We start from the raw sequence: 22,314 nt of genomic DNA, 5'->3' as shown, positions 1-22,314 counted from the left end.
AAAGATTTGATATCGGTTCTTCAGTTGTGTGGTTGGTGATTTCTCCATGGTCTTCTTGCTTCTTTTGGTCACATGCTTCCACTCATCTGCTTTTGGAGGTTCTCTGACACTTTTTTCACCTTCTGTGACCAGTAGAGATGCTTCTGTTCTGTCTAGAAAGTCTTCATTCTCTTTGATGAGTTTCAAAGTTGCTATTCTTTCTTCCAGACCCCGCACCTTTTCTTCTAAAAGGGCCACTAGTCTACACTTCTGACAGGTGAAATTGGATTCTTCTTCTGGTCGATCTGTGAACATGTAGCACATGCTGCAGCTCACCATGTAGGTTGTCACATCTGCCATGTTGCTCCTAGATCCTGCTGACTTGCTGTGTGTTTTCCTTCTTGTGTAATCTACTCAGCCAAGCTCTCTTGCAATAATGTCCTACAGGCAAAAATTCGCGCGCCGTAAGGCGCGCGGTTTGGTGATGCTTTCGAAGCAGCTGGTCCCGGCTGTACCCAACGATCTTCTAGCTTAGGGAGACTTCGCTTCTCCCAGAAGGCACCTGGAATATGCAAATTAGCCTCCTGAAGCTTGAATCCCTGGTTTGGTGATGCTTTCGAAGCAGCTGGTCCCGGCTGTACCCAACGATCTTCTAGCTTAGGGAGACTTCGCTTCTCCCAGAAGGCACCTGGAATATGCAAATTAGCCTCCTGAAGCTTGAATCCCTGGTTTGGTGATGCTTTCGAAGCAGCTGGTCCCGGCTGTACCCAACGATCTTCTAGCTTAGGGAGACTTCGCTTCTCCCAGAAGGCACCTGGAATATGCAAATTAGCCTCCTGAAGCTTGAATCCCTGGTTTGGTGATGCTTTCGAAGCAGCTGGTCCCGGCTGTACCCAACGATCTTCTAGCTTAGGGAGACTTCGCTTCTCCCAGAAGGCACCTGGAATATGCAAATTAGCCTCCTGAAGCTTGAATCCCTGGTTTGGTGATGCTTTCGAAGCAGCTGGTCCCGGCTGTACCCAACGATCTTCTAGCTTAGGGAGACTTCGCTTCTCCCAGAAGGCACCTGGAATATGCAAATTAGCCTCCTGAAGCTTGAATCCCTGGTTTGGTGATGCTTTCGAAGCAGCTGGTCCCGGCTGTACCCAACGATCTTCTAGCTTAGGGAGACTTCGCTTCTCCCAGAAGGCACCTGGAATATGCAAATTAGCCTCCTGAAGCTTGAATCCCTGGTTTGGTGATGCTTTCGAAGCAGCTGGTCCCGGCTGTACCCAACGATCTTCTAGCTTAGGGAGACTTCGCTTCTCCCAGAAGGCACCTGGAATATGCAAATTAGCCTCCTGAAGCTTGAATCCCTGGTTTGGTGATGCTTTCGAAGCAGCTGGTCCCGGCTGTACCCAACGATCTTCTAGCTTAGGGAGATTTCGCTTCTCCCAGAAGGCACCTGGAATATGCAAATTAGCCTCCTGAAGCTTGAATCCCTGGTTTGGGATGAAATCCTCAGATTTCATCAGAGTGCAGTCAGATTGTCACAGTCTTCCGTCCTCACGGTCACTATAGGACTGCGCTCAGATTTCATCAGAGTGCAGTCAGATTGTCACACCGACCGATTCTAAGACCTCAGGAGAATCAGGCAAAAAACTCCTAGAGAGGGCATCAGCTTTAATGTTCTTAGAACCCGGAAGGTACGAGACCACGAAATCAAAACGGGAAAAAAACAAGGACCATCGAGCCTGTCTAGGATTCAGCCGTTTGGCAGACTCGAGGTAAATCAAATTCTTATGATCGGTCAAGACCACAATACGGTGCTTAGCTCCCTCAAGCCAATGTCGCCACTCCTCAAACGCCCACTTCATAGCCAACAACTCCCGATTGCCGACATCATAATTGCGTTCAGCAGGCGAAAACTTACGGGAAAAGAAGGCACACGGTTTCATTAAGGAACCAACAGGATCCCTCTGAGACAAAACGGCCCCTGCCCCAATCTCAGAAGCGTCAACCTCAACCTGAAACGGAAGAGAAACATCCGGTTGGCGCAACACCGGAGCAGAAGTAAATCGACGTTTAAGCTCCTGAAAGGCAGAGACAGCCGCAGAGGACCAATTCGCCACATCAGCGCCTTTCTTCGTCAAATCGGTCAAGGGTTTAACCACGCTGGAAAAATTAGCAATGAAACGGCGATTAAAATTTGCAAAACCCCAACATTTCTGAAGGCTCTTCACGGATGTGGGCTGAATCCAATCATGAATGGCCTGAACCTTAACCGGATCCATCTCTATAGACGAGGGAGAAAAAATAAAGCCCAAAAAAGAAACCTTCTGCACCCCAATGAGACACTTAGACCCTTTAACAAACAGGGCATTGTCACGAAGGATCTGAAATACCATCCTGACCTGTTCCACATGAGACTCCCAATCATCGGAAAAAATCAAAATATCGTCCAAATATACAATCAAGAATTTATCAAGATAAGTCCGGAAGATATCATGCATGAAGGACTGAAAAACAGATGGAGCATTAGTGAGCCCGAATGGCATCACAAGGTATTCAAAATGGCCTTCGGGCGTGTTAAACGCAGTTTTCCATTCATCACCCTGCTTAATACAAACAAGATTATATGCCCCCCGAAGGTCAATCTTCGTAAACCAACTAGCTCCCTTAATCCTAGCAAACAAATCGGTAAGCAAAGGTAAAGGGTATTGAAACTTGACCGTGATTTTATTCAAGAGGCGATAATCAATACAGGGTCTCAAGGAACCATCTTTTTTAGCAACAAAAAAGAACCCCGCTCCCAACGGTGAAGAAGATAGCCGAATATGCCCTTTCTCCAAAGACTCCTTAATATAGCTCTGCATGGCGGTATGTTCAGACACAGACAGGTTGAAAAGTCGACCCTTAGGAAACTTACAGCCTGGAATCAAGTCAATAGCACAATCGCAGTCCCTGTGCGGTGGAAGGAAACTGGACTTGGGCTCATCGAATACATCCTGAAAATCAGACAAAAACTCTGGAATTTCAGAAGAGGAAGAAGAGGAGATTGACATCAAAGGAACATCATTATGAACCCCATGACAACCCCAACTAGTCACAGACATGGGCTTCCAATCCAACACAGGATTATGTACCTGCAACCATGGAAAACCCAGCACGATAGCATCATGCAAATTATGCAACACCAGAAATCGACAATCTTCCTCATGGGCTGGCGCCATGCGCATGGTCACCTGTGTCCAAAACTGGGATTTATTTTTAGCCAAGGGTGTAGCATCAATGCCCCTTAAAGGAATAGGGTTCTGCAAAGGCTGCAAGGGAAAACCACAACGCCTGGCAAACTCAAAGTCCATTAAGTTCAAGGCGGCGCCTGAATCCACAAACGCCATGACAGAAAATGATGACAATGAGCAGATCAAGGACACATATAACAGAAATTTAGGTTGTACAGTGCTGATGGTAAATGAACTAGCGATCCTCTTTGTCCGCTTAGGGCAGACTGAAATGACATGAGAAGCGTCGCCACAATAATAACACAACCTATTCTGACGTCTGAATCCTTGTCGTTCCGTTCTAGACAGAATCCTATCACACTGCATTGGCTCAGGAATCTGCTCTGAGGACAATGCCACAGCGCGCACAGTTCTGCGCTCCCTCGAGCGCCGGTCAATCTGAATGGCCAGAGACATAGAATCATTCAGACCGGAAGGCGTGGGAAACCCCACCATAATATCTTTAACGGATTCAGGAAGACCCTTTTTGAAAATTGCTGCCAAAGCATCATTATTCCATTTAGTCAACACAGACCATTTTCTGAATTTCTGACAATACAATTCTGCCGCCTCTTGACCCTGGGACAGGGCCAACAAGGTCTTCTCAGCTTGATCCAAAGAATTAGGTTCATCATATAATAATCCTAAAGCCTGAAAAAAGGAGTCTACATTAAGCAAAGCCGGATTCCCAGATTCCAGGGAAAACGCCCAATCCTGCGGATCGCCACGCAGCAGGGATATGACGATTTTAACCTGCTGAATGGAATCACCGGAGGATCGAGGTCTCAAAGCAAAAAACAGTTTACAGTTGTTTTTAAAACTCAAAAATTTGGACCTGTCCCCAAAAAACAAATCAGGAGTAGGAATCTTCGGTTCTAAAACAGGAGTCTGAACAATATAATCAGAAATACCCTGTACCCTAGCAGCAAGCTGGTCTACACGAGAAACTAATTCCTGAACATTCACGCTAGCACTAGGCTCCTCAGCTACCCAGAGATAAAGAGGGAAGAGAAGATAAAGCAGACTGAGGGAAAAAAAATGGCTCAACACCTTTCTTCCCTTCTTCTGAGATGCATTTTACTCATTATGGGCCAGTTGTACTGTTATGATCCGTTGATCTTGGAGCAGCATGAAAACTTTCACTGGAGAAAGTGGCCACTGTCCTGACCGCAATCCTGAACTTAACACCGCAACTAGAAGTAGCTGTGGAGTGTACCTAACACACCTAGACACCTCGTCACAGCCGGAGAACTAAATACCCCTAAAGGTGGAAATAGGAATACTATCTTGCCTCAGAGAAAATCCCCAAAGGATAGACAGCCCCCCACAAATATTGGCGGTGAGTCGGAGAGGAAAAAACATACACAGGCAGAAAAACAGGATTAGCACAGGAGGCCACTCTAGCTAGATAGGACAGGATAGGACAGAGTTCTGTGCGGTCAGTAGAAAAACCCTTCAGAACATCCACAGCAGAATATACAAAAACTTCCTACATCTTACTAAAAGATGTAGGAGCGTAAATCTGCAACTCCAGTGAATCCTACAATCAGAGCAGGAATAAAACTGAAACAAGCACACCGGCAGTGTGCCACAGAAACAAAACCCAAACACTTATCTTTGGTGAAATTGGCAGCGAGCAGGAGAAGCCAGAAAGGTATCCAACACTTCACAAGGAACATTGACTACTGGCAAGGGCTAAAGGATCCTGCCCACTTAAATATCCCAGTCAGAATTGTAATCATCCAATACACCTGGCCAGGTCTGTGACTCATAGACAACTGTATTCCCACCTACAACCACTGGAGGGAACCGAAGAGCAGAATTCACAACACTAGACACCTCGACACAGCCGGAGGACTAAATACCCCTATAGATGGAAATAGGAATTCTACCTTGCCTCAGAGCAGAACCCCAAAGGATAGGCAGCCCCCCACAAATATTGGCTGTGAGTAGGAGAGGAAAGACAAACACAGTCAGAAAACAGGATTAAGCACAAGAGGCCACTCTAGCTAAAATAGGAAAGGATAGAACAGTGTACTGTGCGGTCAGTATTAAAACCCTTCCAAAAATATCCACAGCAGATTATACAAAAAATTCCTCCATCTAACTAAAGACGTGGAACGTATATCTGCAACTCCAGAGAATCCTACACACACAGCAGAAATACAATCAAAAAACAAGCACACAGCTTGTGTGCCATAGAAAAAGAAACAGACACTTATCTTTGCTGAATTGGCAGCTAAGCAGGAGAAGCCAGACAGAGGTCCAACACTTCCCAAGAAACATTGACAACTGGCAAGGACTAATGAGTTCTGCAAACCTAAATACCCCAGTCAGAATTGCAATCAGCAGATACACCTGTCCAGGACTGCAGCCCAGGGACAACTGCATTACCACCCACAACCACCGGAGGGAGCCCAAAATCAGAATTCACAACAGTCCTGTGTTCCTGCCGTGTCCTGCCAATCCTGTGTTCCTCCTGTATCCTGCTAGCCTCTGCGTTTTCCTCAGTACCTCCGCCAGTCCCTGTACTGCTGCAGTGTACCCATCAGTCCTGAGTCTTTGCATTACTCTCTATAGGACTGCACTCGGGTGACATCTGAGTACAGCCTGATTCTTATAGCATAACACTGTGGTCCTACTATCTCCGACTCTTCTTGGTCTTCTCCCGTCCTGGTCCTCCAGCTTCCGTGGCGATAGTCCCTCACGGCCAGCCCCAAACTCTCCCTGTATAGGGGGCGGTCCATCTGGTCACCTCGTCCATGAGGGGTTCGTCGTCGCGGTCTAGAGAGTCCACTTCCCGTTTTCCTCCTGTGAATTGTCACACTCACTATAGGACTGCACTCGGGTGATATCTGAGTGCAGCCTCATTGCCTGATTCTTACAGCATAACAGGGGGCACAATTCCAGCTGTTGCTGTCGGACGTGTGATTTCTATCTCCTCCACTGTGTACAGGATAATAGAGTATAATAAAGTAGTTATGGACGAGACTTAACTAACATTGCGCAGTGACTCTGCTTTCCATATAGTGATGGATATTTCTTGTTGTTTAATACTATGATTGCGTATCGTAATAACTAGGCCGCCCCATACTATCGAGTACTTGGGGGCGGGGGGCATTCAGCCAAACTCTGTCACCTTCTTAGACGCCATGTTTGCTTTTCACAGCAGCAAGTGGTTAATCTGCCAGGGTTTTTGTGCAGCCGCTCCTGTGCCGTCTCAATTTTAAACATTTTTTTTATTGGGTTATATAACACAAATAAACGATAATGTAAAACTACATAACAGGGTGTGCGTGTTTTTTCAATAGAATGTTATCAAATGTTCTTTCATTAGGTCGTCACGTGTTGCATGTTAAGGTTAATCATAGTAGAAGTTACAATCTTTCATTCCACAAGTTTGTCTTCATTTTCCTACTTTTTTATAAGGAAGGATTCTAACCCAATGTGTACACACCTATAGATCTTAAATTATAACATTGATGTAGAGAGACAGATAGAAAAAGTAGAATGGGGAAAATCAGATGAAGGAGGGGAGGTAGTGGAGAGGCAGGGGAGTCCTCCATGTTAGAATGGACAGTGGTATCGGCGGTTAGCGCCTTACAGCGTCACGAGACCTATGTAACAAGCATTAATCTCATGAAAGCTTGTTAGCTTTTAGGGTGGACGCCAGATCTTCATTCAGTGGCTGTGTGAGACTGCCGACTCATCATCAAGAATTCATCCGATTCTCTATACAGAACCCATGGCTGCCATGTTACCCCAAACCAGTATCTTGAGAAATTTGTGAAAGCTCAAATGTCCTCTACATAATATAGCTGATCAACTTTTTGGAGCCAATCAACAACGCTCGGGCTACTCTGAGAGCGCCATTTTGTGGGAATAATTAGTTTGGCCGCTGCTAATAAAAATAAGAGTAGTGATTTGTACTTGGTCTGTGAAATATCGCTAGACCAGTTCAGAAAGATGAGGTTCGGCCGTGGGGGGTTTGAAAGTTTCCACAACTTGGTAATCGTTTTCAAAACACTATTCCAAAACGGTCTAATCTTATCACATGACCACCAAATGTGCAGGAACTCCCCTTTATCTTTATTACATCTTGTTGGAGCCAATTTTCTTTAGAAACATTTCAATATCTATTTTTTCTGGTGTTTTTCTTGTAATATAGAAAAGCCTAAGGCCAGAAATAAACCCCATAAATCACTGTACATGGAGACTTTAGGATCAAATATTTCCTGTCTAGATGTTCTTACAAACAAACTTTTCTAAAAGCCTCAAACTTCTGTGTGTGAATCAGAGCTGAGATCTAACGTGATAGAAGATTACAGTGCGGGAAAGACGGGAAACCTTCATATAGAGGCCGGTGGTGATGGAGTCAGTGACCGACTCTGGCCAAATCTGTCTCTAAAGCCATAGTAGAAGATGAAGATGTCGTCCTCATCATGAAGTAGTTATTTCTCATGTCGCATGTAATGAATATCTCCTGCAGTATTGCTAATGCCGATTCCAGGGTCGGTAAATGAGACGAGAATTAGCGTTATGGAAGATGAGTCTATGAGGAACGTATTCAGCTGCCGACTCCGAGGAGGAAACTGCTTGTTGTCTGTGGCCTAAATATATAGGATTTATTAGTAGATGTAAAGAAGGAAACTAAATACTGTAAAATAATAAATCTCCTCATATGTTTCCCTTATTATCTCCAGTAATTGTATTATTACAGGATTCTTATGATGTTACATCGGCTCATCTTCTCATTCAGGTCTCTACAATATCGGATCCTCTCAGTGAAGATCTTCTACAAAAGAAAAGTTTCCTGATTTACCCATCACAGATGGATATGGACAGAGACAAGATGGCGGAGAGGATATTACACCTCACCCTAGAGATCCTCTTCCGGCTTACTGGAGAGGTGAGAGATTCTAATGACGTCACATTACATCATTCTTATCTATGGCAATAACAGATGGACAGAACTGGAGAGGTGAGGACTCTGGAAATGTCTGTTGTGAGATTTATTAATGTGTCTCTCCATTACCAGGATTACACAGTGGTGAAGACCTCTAGTGATCGCTGTCTGGACCCTGTGTCTGAGGGATGGGGAAGACCCCTGAGCCCAATCACGGGGTCTCCACCTCACCGCCTGATCCATGAGGACATCAATGACCAGAAGATCCTAGAACTCATCTACAAGATGATTGAGCTGCTGACTGGAGAGGTGACACTGCTGGGAATGCTGGGACATTATACAGTAACGCTATGAAGGGATCGGGGGATGACGGTATCATTGTATGTGTCAGGTTACTATAAGGTGTCAGGATGTCGCTGTCTATTTCTCCATGGAGGAGTGGGAGTATTTAGAAGGACACAGAGATCTGTACAAGAACGTCATAATGGAGGTTCCCCAGCCCCTCACATCTCCAGGTAATAGACAGGACTAAATACACACGGCCTATAATTATCTGTATGTAAAGAATGAATTCACTCCCTGTATGTGTTTCCTCCAGATCTATCCAGTAAGAGGACAACACCAGAGAGATGTCCCCGTCCTCTTCTTCCACAAGACTGTAACCAAGAAGATCCCAATGCTCCTCAGGATCATCAGGTAGATGGAGAGAAGGTGTCAGGAGATCTCCCCTATGATGTGTAGACGCCGGTGAAGGTCTTGTGCTCAGTCTTGTTTTATCCACCAGTATTATATGTTTTATACTTGTGTAATGAGAACGGTGGAGATGGCAGGATTAGAGCTGACCATAGATGTGACTTCTCCATCTGTCGGTGACTTTTACAATATTTGTTTCAGGGTGAAGATCTGACCCATATTAATACTACAGAGACATATGTGAGGGGGGATGAGCGGTGTAAAGAGGAGATTCCTACATATGGCTACCCAGGTGAGTAGTAACCACTAAATGCAGAGAGGTCACAGATTCTCCTCAGTCACCGGCTGTGGCTGCTTTATCGGTGGTGTAGTCCGGACGTATTACCATGATCACCATTTTGCCTCTAGACCACAACATTCTCCTTCACCCAAAACTGTTCAAATGACTTTGGTCATTGAAAGTCCTTTTCTATAGAACATACAACCTGGTAGATCCACCTACCCCCTGGGTTTAGGAGACGCTGTTACCTGCCCAGATCTGTGAACTACAACCCCTTGCAAAAATTATGGAATCACCGGCCTTGGAGAATGTTCATTCAGTTGTTTAATCTTGTAGAATAAAAGCAGATCACAGACATGGCACAAAACTGAGGTTCAAATGGCAACTTTCTGGCTTTACGAAACAGTAAAAGAAATCGAGAACAAAAAATGTGGTAGTCAGTAATGGTTACTTTGGTTACTTTTTTAACCAAGCATAGGGGAAAAATTATGGACTCACTCAATTCTGAAGAAAAAATTATGGAATAATGAAAAACAAACAAACAAAAAAAACCTCCAAAACATCACTACTATTTTGTTGCACCACCTCTGGCTTTTATAACAGCTTGCAGTCTCTGAGGCCTGGACTTAATGAGGGTCACACAGGACTCTTCATCAATCCGGCTCCAACTTCTTCTGATTGCTGTTGCCAGATCAGCTTTGCAGGTTGGATTCTTGTCATGGACCATTTTCTTCAACTTCCACCAAAGGTTTTCTATTGGATTGAGATCCGGACTATTTACAGCCATGACATTGACCTTATGGGTCTTTTTTCAAGGAATGTATGCACAGTTTTTGCTCTATGGCAGGATGCATTATCATCTTAAAAAATGATTTCATCATCCCCAAACATCCTTTCAATTAATGGGATAAGAAGTGTCCAAAATATCAACATAAACTTGTTCATTTATTGAAGATGTAATGACAGCCATCTCCCCAGTGCCTTTACCTGACATGCAGCCCCATATCATCAATGACTGTGGAAATTTTCATGTTCTCTTCAGGCTGTCATCTTTATAAATCTCATTGGAACGGCACCAAACAAAAGTTCCAGCATCATCACCTTGCCCAATGCAGATTCGCGATTCATCAATGAATATGACTTTCATCCAGTCATCCACAGTCCACGATTGCTTTTCCTTAGCCCATTGTAACCTTGTTTTTTTCTGTTTAGGTGTTAATGATGGCTTTCATTTAGCTTTTCTGTATGTAAATCCCATTTCCTTTAGGCGGTTTCTTACAGTTCGGTCACAGACGTTGACTTCAGTTTCCACCCATTCGTTCCTCATTTGTTTTGTTGTGCATTTCCTGTTTCGGAGACATATTGCTTTAAGTTTCTGGTCTTGACCCTTTGATGTCTTCCTTGTTCTACCAGTATGTTTGCCTTTAACAACCTTCCCATGTTGTTTGTATTTGGTCCAGATTTTAGACACATCTGACTGTGAACAACCAACGTCTTTTGCAACATTGCGTGATGATTTACCCTCTTTTAAAAGTTTAATAATCATCTCCTTTGTTTCAATTGACATCTCTCTTGTTGGAGCCATGATTCATGTCAGTCTACTTGGTGCAACAGCTCTCCAAGGTGCGATCACTCCGTTTTAGATGCAGACTAACGAGCAGATCTATTTTGATGCAGGTGTTAGTTTAGTGTATGAAAATTTACAGGGTAATTCCATAATTTTTTTCCTCAGAACTGAGTGATTTTTCCCGTCTAATTGTCCTAAAAAAGTAACAAAAAGTACCTTTTGTGCAGATATGTTCTTTTGATCGCCTGTTATTGCATTTTAATGCAATGTCAAGGTGACCAAAAAAACGTAATTCTGGCGTTTCCAATTTTTTTCTCGCTACGCCGTTTAGCGATCAGGTTAATGTTTTTTTTTAATATATCGGGCGATTCTGAGCGCGGCGATACCAAATATGTGTAGGTTTGATTTTTTTCTATTGTTTTATTTTGGATGGGGTGAAAGGGGGGTGATTTAAACTTTTATATTTTTTTCATATTTTTAAAAACATTTTGTTTTAACTTGTGCCATGCTTCAATAGCCTCCATGGGAGGCTGGAAGCTGGCACAACTCGATTGGCTCTGCTACATTGCAGCGATAATCAGATTGCTGCTATGTAGTAGAAATGCAGGCTTGGTATGAGCGCTGACCACAGGGGGGCGCTCACAGCAGGCCGGCATCATTAACCATAGTGGTCTCAAGGACCTCTATGGTTACCTTCCTGATGCATCGCCGACCCCCGATTGTGTGACGGGGTCGGCGATGCGCTCATTTCCGGCCGCGCGGCCGGAAGCGGTAGTTAAATGCCGCTGTCAGCTTTTGTCAGCGGCATTTAACAGGTTAATAGCGGCGGGTGAATCACGATTTCACCTGCCACTATTGCGCGCACATGTCAGCTGTACAAAATAGCTGACATGTCGCGATTTTGATGCAGGCTCAGCATCAAAGGGGGAGACACGACATGCGCAGTAATAGTACGGCACATGTCGTGAAGGGGTTAAAACCGACTAATTTCCAGGAGGATTGTGATAATCTACATAAACCCATCACACCGGTGCCATGATATATCTCTGAGCTGTGCGTGGCTGATGGCTGTAATATACATTTATTCCCGCCTGCAGGAGATGTGTTGGCTCCAGCCCTGGTTTCATGGATTCATTCCACCTCATAAATTACATTGTTTTTAATCCTAAGAAATTCAGATTACTGCACGATCTCTCTTGAAATGGGGAGCAATATTATTTCCTCTAATCTTCTGGTCAGGATTCATAGTAACTCCAATGGTCCACCATAAATGAATGCAACTCTGGTTTACTGCTGTGTAATCTGTATTTGTAGTTTTCAGTTAATGAGATTCTCGTGCTTTGGGGCGGGGCTGTGGGTGGGGCTTTATGTGGCGCTCTGGGGTGGGGCTGTGGGCGGGGCTTTATGTGGTGCTCTGATTACATATTCATCTGTATTGGCCTATGACAGGTCGCTGATCTCTCACTGACCTGCCCCCCATTTTTACATAATGCATATAGTAGCATTGATATTAATGTTGATAATGCCTATAAAAAATTCACAGTAAAGGAATACTAATGGAACAAATTAGCATAGGTAGGGGGCCGGGGCACAAGGACTGCCCATGGCTGTGCCCCTGAGCTGGTGGTAGAATCTCCCGTCAAATAAAAAATAGTTGTGTGTCAATATGAAATGAATGAGTTGACTTAGGAACCGATTAGCATGGCAGAGTATTATAAAATACCACAATAGGGAAGAGCAATCAAAGGCAAAATCCTAACCTGCTGACACCAAATGCACGATTGTACACTACTCTCTGGGCACACGGCAGTGTTCAGAAGGGCAGGAGCCATTTAGCTGTTTGAATGCAGATCTAGCTGGAATAGTTTGCAGACACAATGTATTGGGAGCACTGTTCATGGTCAACTGGCAGCTCAAAAGATCTCCACCATGAACATGCTTGGCACTATCTTCTCTGCTTTCCATATCCCAAGGATTGCCTTGCTCATCGCCCTTTAACACCATTACATGGATCTGGACTTACACTGGGACCCCTAGGCTTGGACCATGGTGTTACCTGCTACTCTGTGTTATTAGATGGCAAGAAGAATAGTCAGGTATCTGGGTCAGAACCGGAAGGACAGAATCAGAAGACACAAGAGTAGTCAGTTAATGGGCCACGGTCACAACAGGAAACAACTACACAAGCTGAGCACAGAGGACTGAACCAGAGGAGAACAACGCTGTTTCTGGCAGATTCCGGCCATGTGCTTTGAGCTTTAGTAGGGTGTGGTACTTTCCAATTGACTGAAGTAGGGAGCAGATTACTCCAGCTGGACAGCAGGAACAGATCCCAGAAGACATTGGACACAACATATTCAGAAGCAGGGCCGGCGTCAGCACCCGGCACACCCGGGCAAGTACCGGGGCCCTGAGCGGGCGGGGGGGCCCACTTGCAGTTAGGGACTATGGTCCATTGTCAGTGCCTGTACCTGCTACTGGGCTCCCCGCCTATTCTGGGCCCCGACACTTGTGATACTTAACTCTCTCATCTCCATCGCTGCAGCGTCTTCCACGTATCCTGACTTTGACGTTCAGGTCACAGGGCACGATGACGTCACATTGGTGCCCGATCTACCTCACAGTCACAGTGCAGAGAGCCAGAAGACAGCGACGCTGAGGTATTTAGAGCTGAGCAGCTGCCAGCGATGAGAGGTGAGTATTTAATTTTTTATTTTTTTGATGTTTGGAGCACCATGTATGGGTCCATCATAAATGGAGCATTATATGGGGCCTATCATATGGAACATTATATATGGGGCCCATTCATACACTGGAGCATCATATATTGGGGCTCTTTATTCTTTATGGAGCATTATATGTTGCCCATTATACAGTATGGAGCAACGTATGGGGCCCATAGTACTGTATGGCACAATATATGGGGCTCATTATTCTGTATGGAGCCATATATGGGTCTCATTATTCTGTATGGAGCACTATGTGGTGCCAATAATACTGTATGGAGAAATATATGGGTCTCGTTATTCTCGATGGAGCATTATGTGGTGCCCATAATACTGTATGGAGGACTATACTGTCTGGTTTCTGACCTATTGTATAATTTACAACAGACATCACTCATGTAATGTAAGAAGTAAGTGAAATCTTTGGCATTGTACTATACCTATGTTTCTGTGCCGTATCTGTACATCACGAATTGCGGTATGTGTTAAATGGGCCACCGGGACTCTTTCGCCCAGGCCCCACGAGAACCTAGAGCCGGCCCTGTGCAGAAGCCATAATATGACTAAATGACAGAAACCAGAATATTCAAAATCCTCATAAAGTGATTCCATTTTACAAATTAATTCACTGAGGTTTATAATCTATAAACATGTGGTAAAAAATTGTTGGTACCTCTAGATTAATGACAGAAAAAAACACAATGGTCACCAAAATAACTTGAATCTGACAAGATTAATAAGAAATAAAAGATCTATGAAAATGAACAAATGAAAGTCAGACATTGCTTTTCATCCATGCTTCCACAGAATTTTTCAAAAAATAAAACTCATGAAATAGGCCTGGACAGAAATGATGGTACCCCTGAAAATAATGTAAGAAAGGGACATGTTAATTCACGGTGTGTCCACTAACTATCATCACAGGTGTCTACAATCTTGGAATCAGTGAGTGGCCTGTATATAGGGCTACAGATCCTCACTGTGCTGTTTGGTGACATGGTGGGTATCACACTCAACATGGACCAGAGGAAGCGAAGGAAAGAGTTGTCTCAGGAGATTAGAAAGAAAATTATAGAGAAACAGGTTAAAGGTAAAAGTTATTAAACCATCTCTAAGCAGCTTGATGTTCATGTGACTACAGTTGCACATATTATTCAGAAATGTAAGATCCATGGGAATGTAGCCAATCTCCCTGGACACAGGAGGAAAATTGATGACAAATCAAAGAGACGGATAATACAAATGGTAACAAAAGAGACCAGAAAAACTTCTAAACAAATTAAAGGTGAACTCAAGCTCAAGGAACCTCAGTGTCAGATCGCACCATCCTTCGTTGTCTGAGCCAAAGTGGACTTCAAGGGAGACGACCAAGGAGGACAACATTGTTAAAATAATCATAAAAAAGCCAAACTGGAATTTGCCAAACTACATGTTGACAAGCCACAAAACATCTGGGAGAATGTCCTATGGACAGATGAGACAAAAATGGATATTTTTGGCAAAGCACATCAGCTCTATGTTCACAGACAGAAAAATGAAGCATATCAAGAAAAGAACACTGTCCCTACTGTGAAACATGGAGGAGGCTCTGTTCTGGGGCTGCTTTGCTGCATTTGGCATGTGGTGTCTAGTATCTGTGCAGGGTACAATGAAATCTCAAGACTATCAAGGGATTCTAGAGAGAAATGTGCTGCCCAGTGTCAGAAAGCTTGGTCTCAGTCGCAGGTTATGGGTTTTGGAACAGGATAATGACCCAAAACACACAGCTAAAAACACCCAAGAATGGCTAAGAGGAAAACATTGGACTATTCTGAAGTGGCCTTCTATGAGCCCTGACCTAGATCCTACCTATTGAGCATCTTTAGAAAGAACTGAAACATGCCGTCTGGAAAAGACAACCTTCAAACACGAGACAACTGGAGCAGTTTGCTCCTTACGAGTGGGCCAAAATACCTATTGAGAGGTGCAGAAGTCTCATTGACAGTTAAATGAATCGTTTGATTGCAGTGATTGCCTCAAAAGGTTGTGCAGCAAAATATTAACCCTTTTGCGCCAGAGCCGGTTTTTGCCTTCATGTCCAGGCCACTTTTTTCAATTCTGACCAGTGTCACTTTGAGGTCATAACTGACGCTTTAACGAATCCTGGTAATTCTGAGATTGTTTTCTTTTGACATATTGTAGTTTATGATAGTGGTAAAATTTCTCTGATAGAACTTCCATTTATTTGTTAAAAAAATGGAAATTTGACAAAAATTTAGAAAATTTAGCAATTTTCAAAATTTACATTTTTATGCTTTTAAATTAGAGAGTCATATCGCACAAAATAGTTAATAACATTTCCCACATGTCTACTTTACATCAGCACAATTTTGGAAACAAATTTTTTTGTTAGGAAGTTATAAGGGTTAAAAGTTGACCAGTGATTTTTCATTTTTAGAACAAAATTTACAAAACCATTTTTTTAAGGACCACATCACATTTGAAGTGAGTTTGGAGGGTCGATTTGACAGAAAATATCCAAAAGTGAAACCATTCTAAAAACTGCACCCCTCAAGGTGCTCATAACCACATTTAAGAAGTTTATTAACCCTTCAGGTGCTTCACAGGAATGAATGGAATGTGGAAGGAAAAAATAAAAAATTACTTTTGTTCCACCAAAATTTTCATTTAGATCTAATTTTTTTTTTACTTTCTCAAGGGCAACAGAAGAAAATCGTCTATATATTTTGTTTTGTAATTTCTCCTGAGTATGCCAATACCCCGTATGTGGGGGAAATCTACTGTTTGGGTGCACAGCAGGGCTCGGAAAGGAAGGAGTGCCATATTGGAGAGCATATTTTGCTGGAATTGTTTGTGGGTGACATGTCACATTGTCAGAGCCCCTGACGTGCCTAAATATTGGAAACCCCCAACAAGTGACCCCATTTTGGAAACTAGACCCCCTACGGAACTTATCTAGATGTGTAGTGAGCACTTTGAAACCCAAAGTGCTAGACAGATGTTAATTACATAGAGCTGTGAAAATAAAAAATCATTTTTTCCACAAAAAATCTTTTCACCCTCATTTTTTTCCAAGGGGTAAAAGGTGAAATTGGACCCCAAACGTTGTTGTGCAATTTGTCCTGAATATCCTGACATCCCATATGTGGGGGTAAACCACTGTTTGGACGCATGGCAGAGCTCGGAAGGGAAGGAGCACCATATTGGAGAGCAGATTTTGCTGGAATTGTTTGTGGGTAACATGTCACATTGTCAGAGCCACTGAGGTGCCAGAACAGCATAAGCCCCCAAAAGTGACTGCATTTTACACAATACTTCCTTGAATGAATTCTTCTAGTGGTGCAGTGAGCATACTGACACCACAGCTGTTCAATAGAAAATTACACCATTGGGCAGTGAAGAAAAAATACTTACATTTTTTACCACTAAAATGTAGTTTTAACCCCAGAATTTACATTGGAAAATAGGTAGATAGGTAAATGGTCACTACACCCATAGATGAATTTGCAGAGGAGTGTCCTTTCCAATTCCCAGAGGGGTGTCATTTCCAAAATGGGGTCACTTCAGGGGGGATTCTGCAAGATACCGACAAGCCTGGATGGGTTGATCAGGTCGGTCACAGTTTATTATTTGAAAAGTAGAGAAGGGCAATTACACTTCGCGACGGACTCATTGCTGAAGGCCCTGCCGACGACCGCTGGCCAGCAAGCCGATGAGAGGTTACGAACCTTTGCCCCCCCTCTACCTACCGCTGTGACGTATATAAAAAAGAATGTCAAAATTTTTTATTTTTTTTTAAATAATTTAAAACATTTTAACAATAATAGCATAGCATGTTCACAAGTTTATAAGGGAGGGAGGGTGGGACAACAGCTTCCAAGGGTCAAGGCACTAGAATTTAACCCTTGAGGGTGTGGCCAGACTCCCCTCTTCTCCTCGGTTGGTCCGCTGGGCGTCCCAATTATGACATCACCTGGGGGAGTAGTGGGAGGGGTGAATCGGGCACGGCACAGTTTTTCCCATCTAGCTATCCCTTAAGGGCTCTGCAGTTAAAGGCACGCACCTTATACAGTACCGTGCCAACCAGAACAACAGACTCCCCCCCCCCTGAAGTGACCCCATTTTGGAAATGACACCCCTCTGGGAATTCATCTATGGATATAGTGACAATTTTCTCTACATGGATGATTTCCAGAAACACGTAGTGGAAGTTTTAGAGCAAAAATTGCAAAAATGTCATTGTAGTGCCCAATATATTGTGCCCAGCTTGTGTCTCTGGAGATCCCCCCCCACCTACCCCCGGAAATTAAGTCAGCTCTACTCAGATGTGTCTGTCACTAAATAAACCAAATGCTTGAATGTCAAAACAGTTTAAAAACATGGTTCTCTGTGGAAGATTGTAAAGCAATAATAGCGGGTATCATGCCTCATTCATCTCTTGGAACATACACAACATCTTCTCTGGGGGTTCTTTATTGTTTCAGTTGCTGGAATGAGTGCAATAAAATGTTGCTCAGTGAGTCTTCTGACATCTTCAGATTCTAAAGGATTGATGGGGACATTTTCAAAAACAAGATTTTCAATGAACTTTTCCTGATAATCAAGGAAAATATCTGCATTTCCGGCATTTTTGTATAACACAAAAGAATTATATGATGTCACCTGAAACAAATAAATGACTAACTTTTTATACCAGATATATGATTTTTTTAAAACCTGGTATGTTTGTTGTAGTCAATGACAGACACAGGTTTTGGAGTAGTGGATCCCTGTTGGTCTGCAGTGGCCCTTATATTAAATTATAACATATTTTTAATCCTTATACTTAAGGGCAAGCAGCTCTCCATTGTGTAAAGCCCCTGACTGCCCCTTTCAGAACTTTTCGTTGACCAATAATTGTGGAAACCCCTGATAGTTTTTGCAAATGGTCCCACAATCCCCCATGTTATGTTCAACCAGACTTTTAAATGGGGGTATGCTGGTGTAGTAGTTGTCAACATACAGATTGTAGCCTTTTTGTAATAATGGAGTTATCAGCTCACAAACGGATTTTCCAGATGTCCCCAGATAAGTAGGCCATCCTGGTGGGTTTAGTTAGCTATCTTTCCCCTCATAAATGCAAAAAGCTGATGTGTATCCGGTTGAACTCTCGCACATTTTATAGGGCTTTATTCCGAATATTGCCATCTTAGAAGGAATAAATTGCTTGAGGTGCAGTCTTCCTTTGAATTTTACAAGGGACTCATCAATGGAAATGTTTTCTGTTGGGGTGTAGAGCTTTAAGAACTTTTCTGTCAAGTCTTCGATGATGGGTCTGATTTTGAATAGTATGTCATGTCCTGGAGCATCTCTGGGCAGGCATTGACTATTGTCATTAAAATGCCAAAATCACATGAGCATTTCATAATGGGTCCTAGGAAGAACGGCAGAAAACATTGGGGTGGCTTGAACAGGGTGGTTGGACCAATAGGACCGAATGCTCGTTTTTTTAAGCCCCATAGCGAATGTAAGTCCTAAAAAAATTTTCATTTCTAGGACATTAGTTGGTGCCCATAAATTTGACCTAGCATAATAGGATCATGGATTCTGGCTGATGAATTGGGAAGCATATAAATTTGTTTGTAGGACAATATGCTCTAGCAAGGTAATAGAAAACTCTGGTTTGACCAAATTATTGGTGAGACAATTGAGAAAAGCCTAATTCTTTAGCCTAACCTTAACTTTAGAATAAACCTTAACCCTAACTTTAGCCCCAACACTAACCCTAACTTTAGCCTCAACACTAACTCTAACTATAGCACTAATCCTAACCCGCCTTATCTGTTTTTTCTACTTTTTAACAAGATCGCTGACTGACACAGCTGTTGCCAAGCAGCACTTTTAACACTGTTTCTCCTCTAATCTCTCACTGACAGGAGATCTGAGGACAAACAGCGTTTTTATGAGGCAGATCGCCCAAAATAGTTTGTTGCTACAACAAACTTTCCTAGTGATTTGTCTCATTGGCTGGTGTGATGCTAACATCATCAGGACCTGAACCAATCAGGTCTCGATGAGGTTGGAGTCACAGTAAGCGTTGTGCTCCGGAATCCCCTTGTTACAAGGTATGTGGGGTCCTGATGAGCACAAAACCACCGACCGTAGACAAACGTCGGCGCTGCACAAAGCCCTGCTAGCGCTGACGTTTATCTACCGTTGGCAGTCACAAGGTACAATCATTTTTGTCCAGGCCTATTTCATGAGTTTTATTTTTTTATTCTGTGGAAGCATGGTTGAAAAGCAATGTCTGACTTTCATTTGTTCATTTTCATACATTTTTTATTTATTATTACTTTTGTCATATTTAAGTTATTTCTGTCACCATTGTGGGTTTTTCTGTCATTAAACGAGGGGTAACAACAATTTTGACCACATGTGTAGGAGGCGTGAATATTTTGACTCCACAGCCACCTTCCGGAAATTACCGTACCCATCGCTTTTTAGTGCTTTTTTAGTGCTCGGAGATTTAGCTTTTATTGCTGCAGCTGAATGATTTACATCTGTTAGCCAGCATAAGTACATGTGGGGCTTGCCTGGTTGCTAGTAAATCCCCACATGTACTTATGCTGGCTAGCAGATGTAAATCATTCAGCTGCGGCAATAAAAACTAAATCTCTGAGCACTAAAAAATACTCAGAGGACACCCTAGCGTGTTCGAGAAATCTCGAGTAACGAGTATATTCGCTCATCACTATTTATAGAAACTCTGTTGCTTTTTATCAGCCTTTGAGCCACTAATAGTGTGGGAACCTCTGTTTTTCCAATGACAGATGATGGACCTGAGTGGGGACTTGTTTTTATGAGATGAGAATTGGTAATATTTTTGTCTACATAACATTGATTGGTTTCTTTTTTTTTATACTTGGGAGGCAGAATGAACAAACAGTTGAACACCACACACTACTGGTTCACCCAACAAGGTTTTCTATTAGACTGTGAACTGTCATAGTCTTGGTAAATAATTAAAGTTTTTTAGATAGCTTGCCATTTTTATGGACAGCTTAAGTAGAAATATTCAAAAATATAATAGTCGAGGATATTTTATTAAAAAAAATGTTTTTTATCTTAGCAGATGACTGTACCAGGAGTTCAGAGGGACAGCTGACATCTTCAATTTTTAAATCTGATGATCTTGAGATCCTACAAGATACAACTGAAGTGAATGCCATTACTCCAGATATATCATCATCCATTCACAGCAAAGATCTATCATCTGATCCTGTGAAACAGGTCCCATCTTCTGATTCATTAATGACTACTAAAGAAAATCAAAGTCACAAAAGAGGCATTAAAAAACAAACTGCTCCTAAAGCAAAGAAGTCATTTTCATGTTCAGAATGTGGGAAATATTTTAACCAGAAATCAGATTTGGTTACTCACCATAGAACTCACACGGGGGAGAGACCTTTTTCATGTTCAAAATGTGAGAAATGTTTTGCTCACAATTCACATCTTATTAAACATGAGAAAACTCACACAGCAGAGAAACCATATTCATGTTCAGAATGTGGGAAATGTTTTAAAAGGAAATCGCATCTTGTTAGTCACCAGAGAACTCACACAGGGGAGAAGCCGTTTTCCTGTTCAGAATGTGGGAAATGTTTTAACCGGAAAGGGAATCTTGTTACTCACCAGAGAACTCACACAGGGGAGAAACCTTTTTCATGTTCAGAATGTGGGAAATGTTTTAGCCATAAATCAGATTTGGTTAATCATCATAGAACTCACACAGGCAAGAAGCCTTTTTCCTGTACAGAATGTGGAAAATGTTTTAACCATAAAGGGAATCTTGTTACACACCAAATAACTCACATAGGAGAGAAGCCTTTTTCATGTTCACAATGTGGGAAATATTTTACCTATAAAGAGCATCTTGTTAGACACCAGAGAACTCACACAAGGGAGAAGCCTTTTTCCTGTTCAGAATGTGGGAAATGTTTTAACTGGAAATCAGATTTGGTTAAACACCATAGAACTCACACGGGGGAGAAGCCTTTTTCCTGTTCAGAATGTGGGAAATGTTTTAACCATAAAGGGAATCTTATTGCACACCAAATAACTCACATAGGAGAGAAGCCTTTTTCATGTTCACAATGTGGGAAATGTTTTACCTATAAAGAGCATCTTGTTAGACACCGGAGAACTCACACAGGGGCGAAGCCGTTTTCCTGTTCAGAATGTGGGAAATGTTTTAGCCATAAATGGTATTTTGTTAGTCACCAGAGAACTCACACAGGGGAGGAGCCTTTTTCCTGTTCAGAATGTGGGAAATGTTTTAATCAGAAAGCGCTTCTTGTTAGACATCAGAGCAGTCACACAGGGGAGAAGCCTTTTTCATTTTCTTAATGGGAAATATTTTACTTGGAAATCAACTGTTAATAAACATTAGAAACGTCACATAGAGGAGAAGCCTTTTTTATGTTCATAATCTTGGAATAGTTTTAACCAAAATTAAATCTTCTTAAATGGGTTGTCTCTTATCATTTCTCATGTTTGGTGTCAAAAGGAAAAAATAAACTTTATTGATTCCAAATGTAAAACTACACCCATAATTCACCCCCTGGAGATTAGTCAGTAGGTGACTAATAGAAAAAACATGTACCCCACAGTTCAGTATATAGGGTGAGGTGACGTATACACACTCACTCTCCAAGCCTCTCATTTCTACAAGTTTCATCGTCCTCACCAAAGGCGACTCATCAGGAGACTATTTAATATTGACCTATACTCAAGAGAGACTAGACAAAAAAAAACTAAAATCATGTATAATGTTATCCAAAACAGTCAGAAAACTAGCCACATATTGGCAGATCCCAGACCTCAAACTATCATATATACTCGAGTATAAGCCGACCCGAGTA

The 22,314-nt window shown here is 42.5% G+C and overlaps 1 protein-coding gene across 1 annotated transcript; it reads left to right on the top strand.

Annotated features, from left to right (window-relative positions):
* Positions 1-7,971: 7,971 nt before the first annotated feature.
* Positions 7,972-21,915, top strand: LOC138663018 (oocyte zinc finger protein XlCOF22-like). Its single transcript, XM_069749067.1, has 6 exons — positions 7,972-8,151; positions 8,281-8,457; positions 8,540-8,663; positions 8,747-8,844; positions 9,043-9,133; positions 20,523-21,915. The coding sequence occupies exons 1-6, from the start codon at positions 8,074-8,076 to the stop codon at positions 21,797-21,799; spliced, it is 1,845 nt and encodes a 614-aa protein (XP_069605168.1). The 5' UTR covers positions 7,972-8,073; the 3' UTR covers positions 21,800-21,915.
* The last annotated feature ends 399 nt before the right edge of the window (positions 21,916-22,314 follow it).

This window comes from Ranitomeya imitator, chromosome 2, assembly GCF_032444005.1.
Source record: "Ranitomeya imitator isolate aRanImi1 chromosome 2, aRanImi1.pri, whole genome shotgun sequence".
Taxonomy (NCBI): domain Eukaryota; kingdom Metazoa; phylum Chordata; class Amphibia; order Anura; family Dendrobatidae; genus Ranitomeya; species Ranitomeya imitator.
The sequence above is the reverse complement of the archived record's forward strand: the minus strand, read 5'-3'. Positions and strand labels throughout refer to the sequence as shown.

What these genes read in the sequence shown, in the direction of transcription:
- LOC138663018 (XM_069749067.1), top strand. Translation starts at nt 8,074, where the DNA reads ATGGATATGGACAGAGACAAGATGGCGGAGAGGATATTACACCTCACC. An exon ending in TCTTCCGGCTTACTGGAGAG is followed by an intron (nt 8,152 to 8,280) that starts GTGAGAGATTCT and finishes CTCCATTACCAG; the next exon opens with GATTACACAGTGGTGAAGAC. An exon ending in ATGCTCCTCAGGATCATCAG is followed by an intron (nt 8,845 to 9,042) that starts GTAGATGGAGAG and finishes TATTTGTTTCAG; the next exon opens with GGTGAAGATCTGACCCATAT.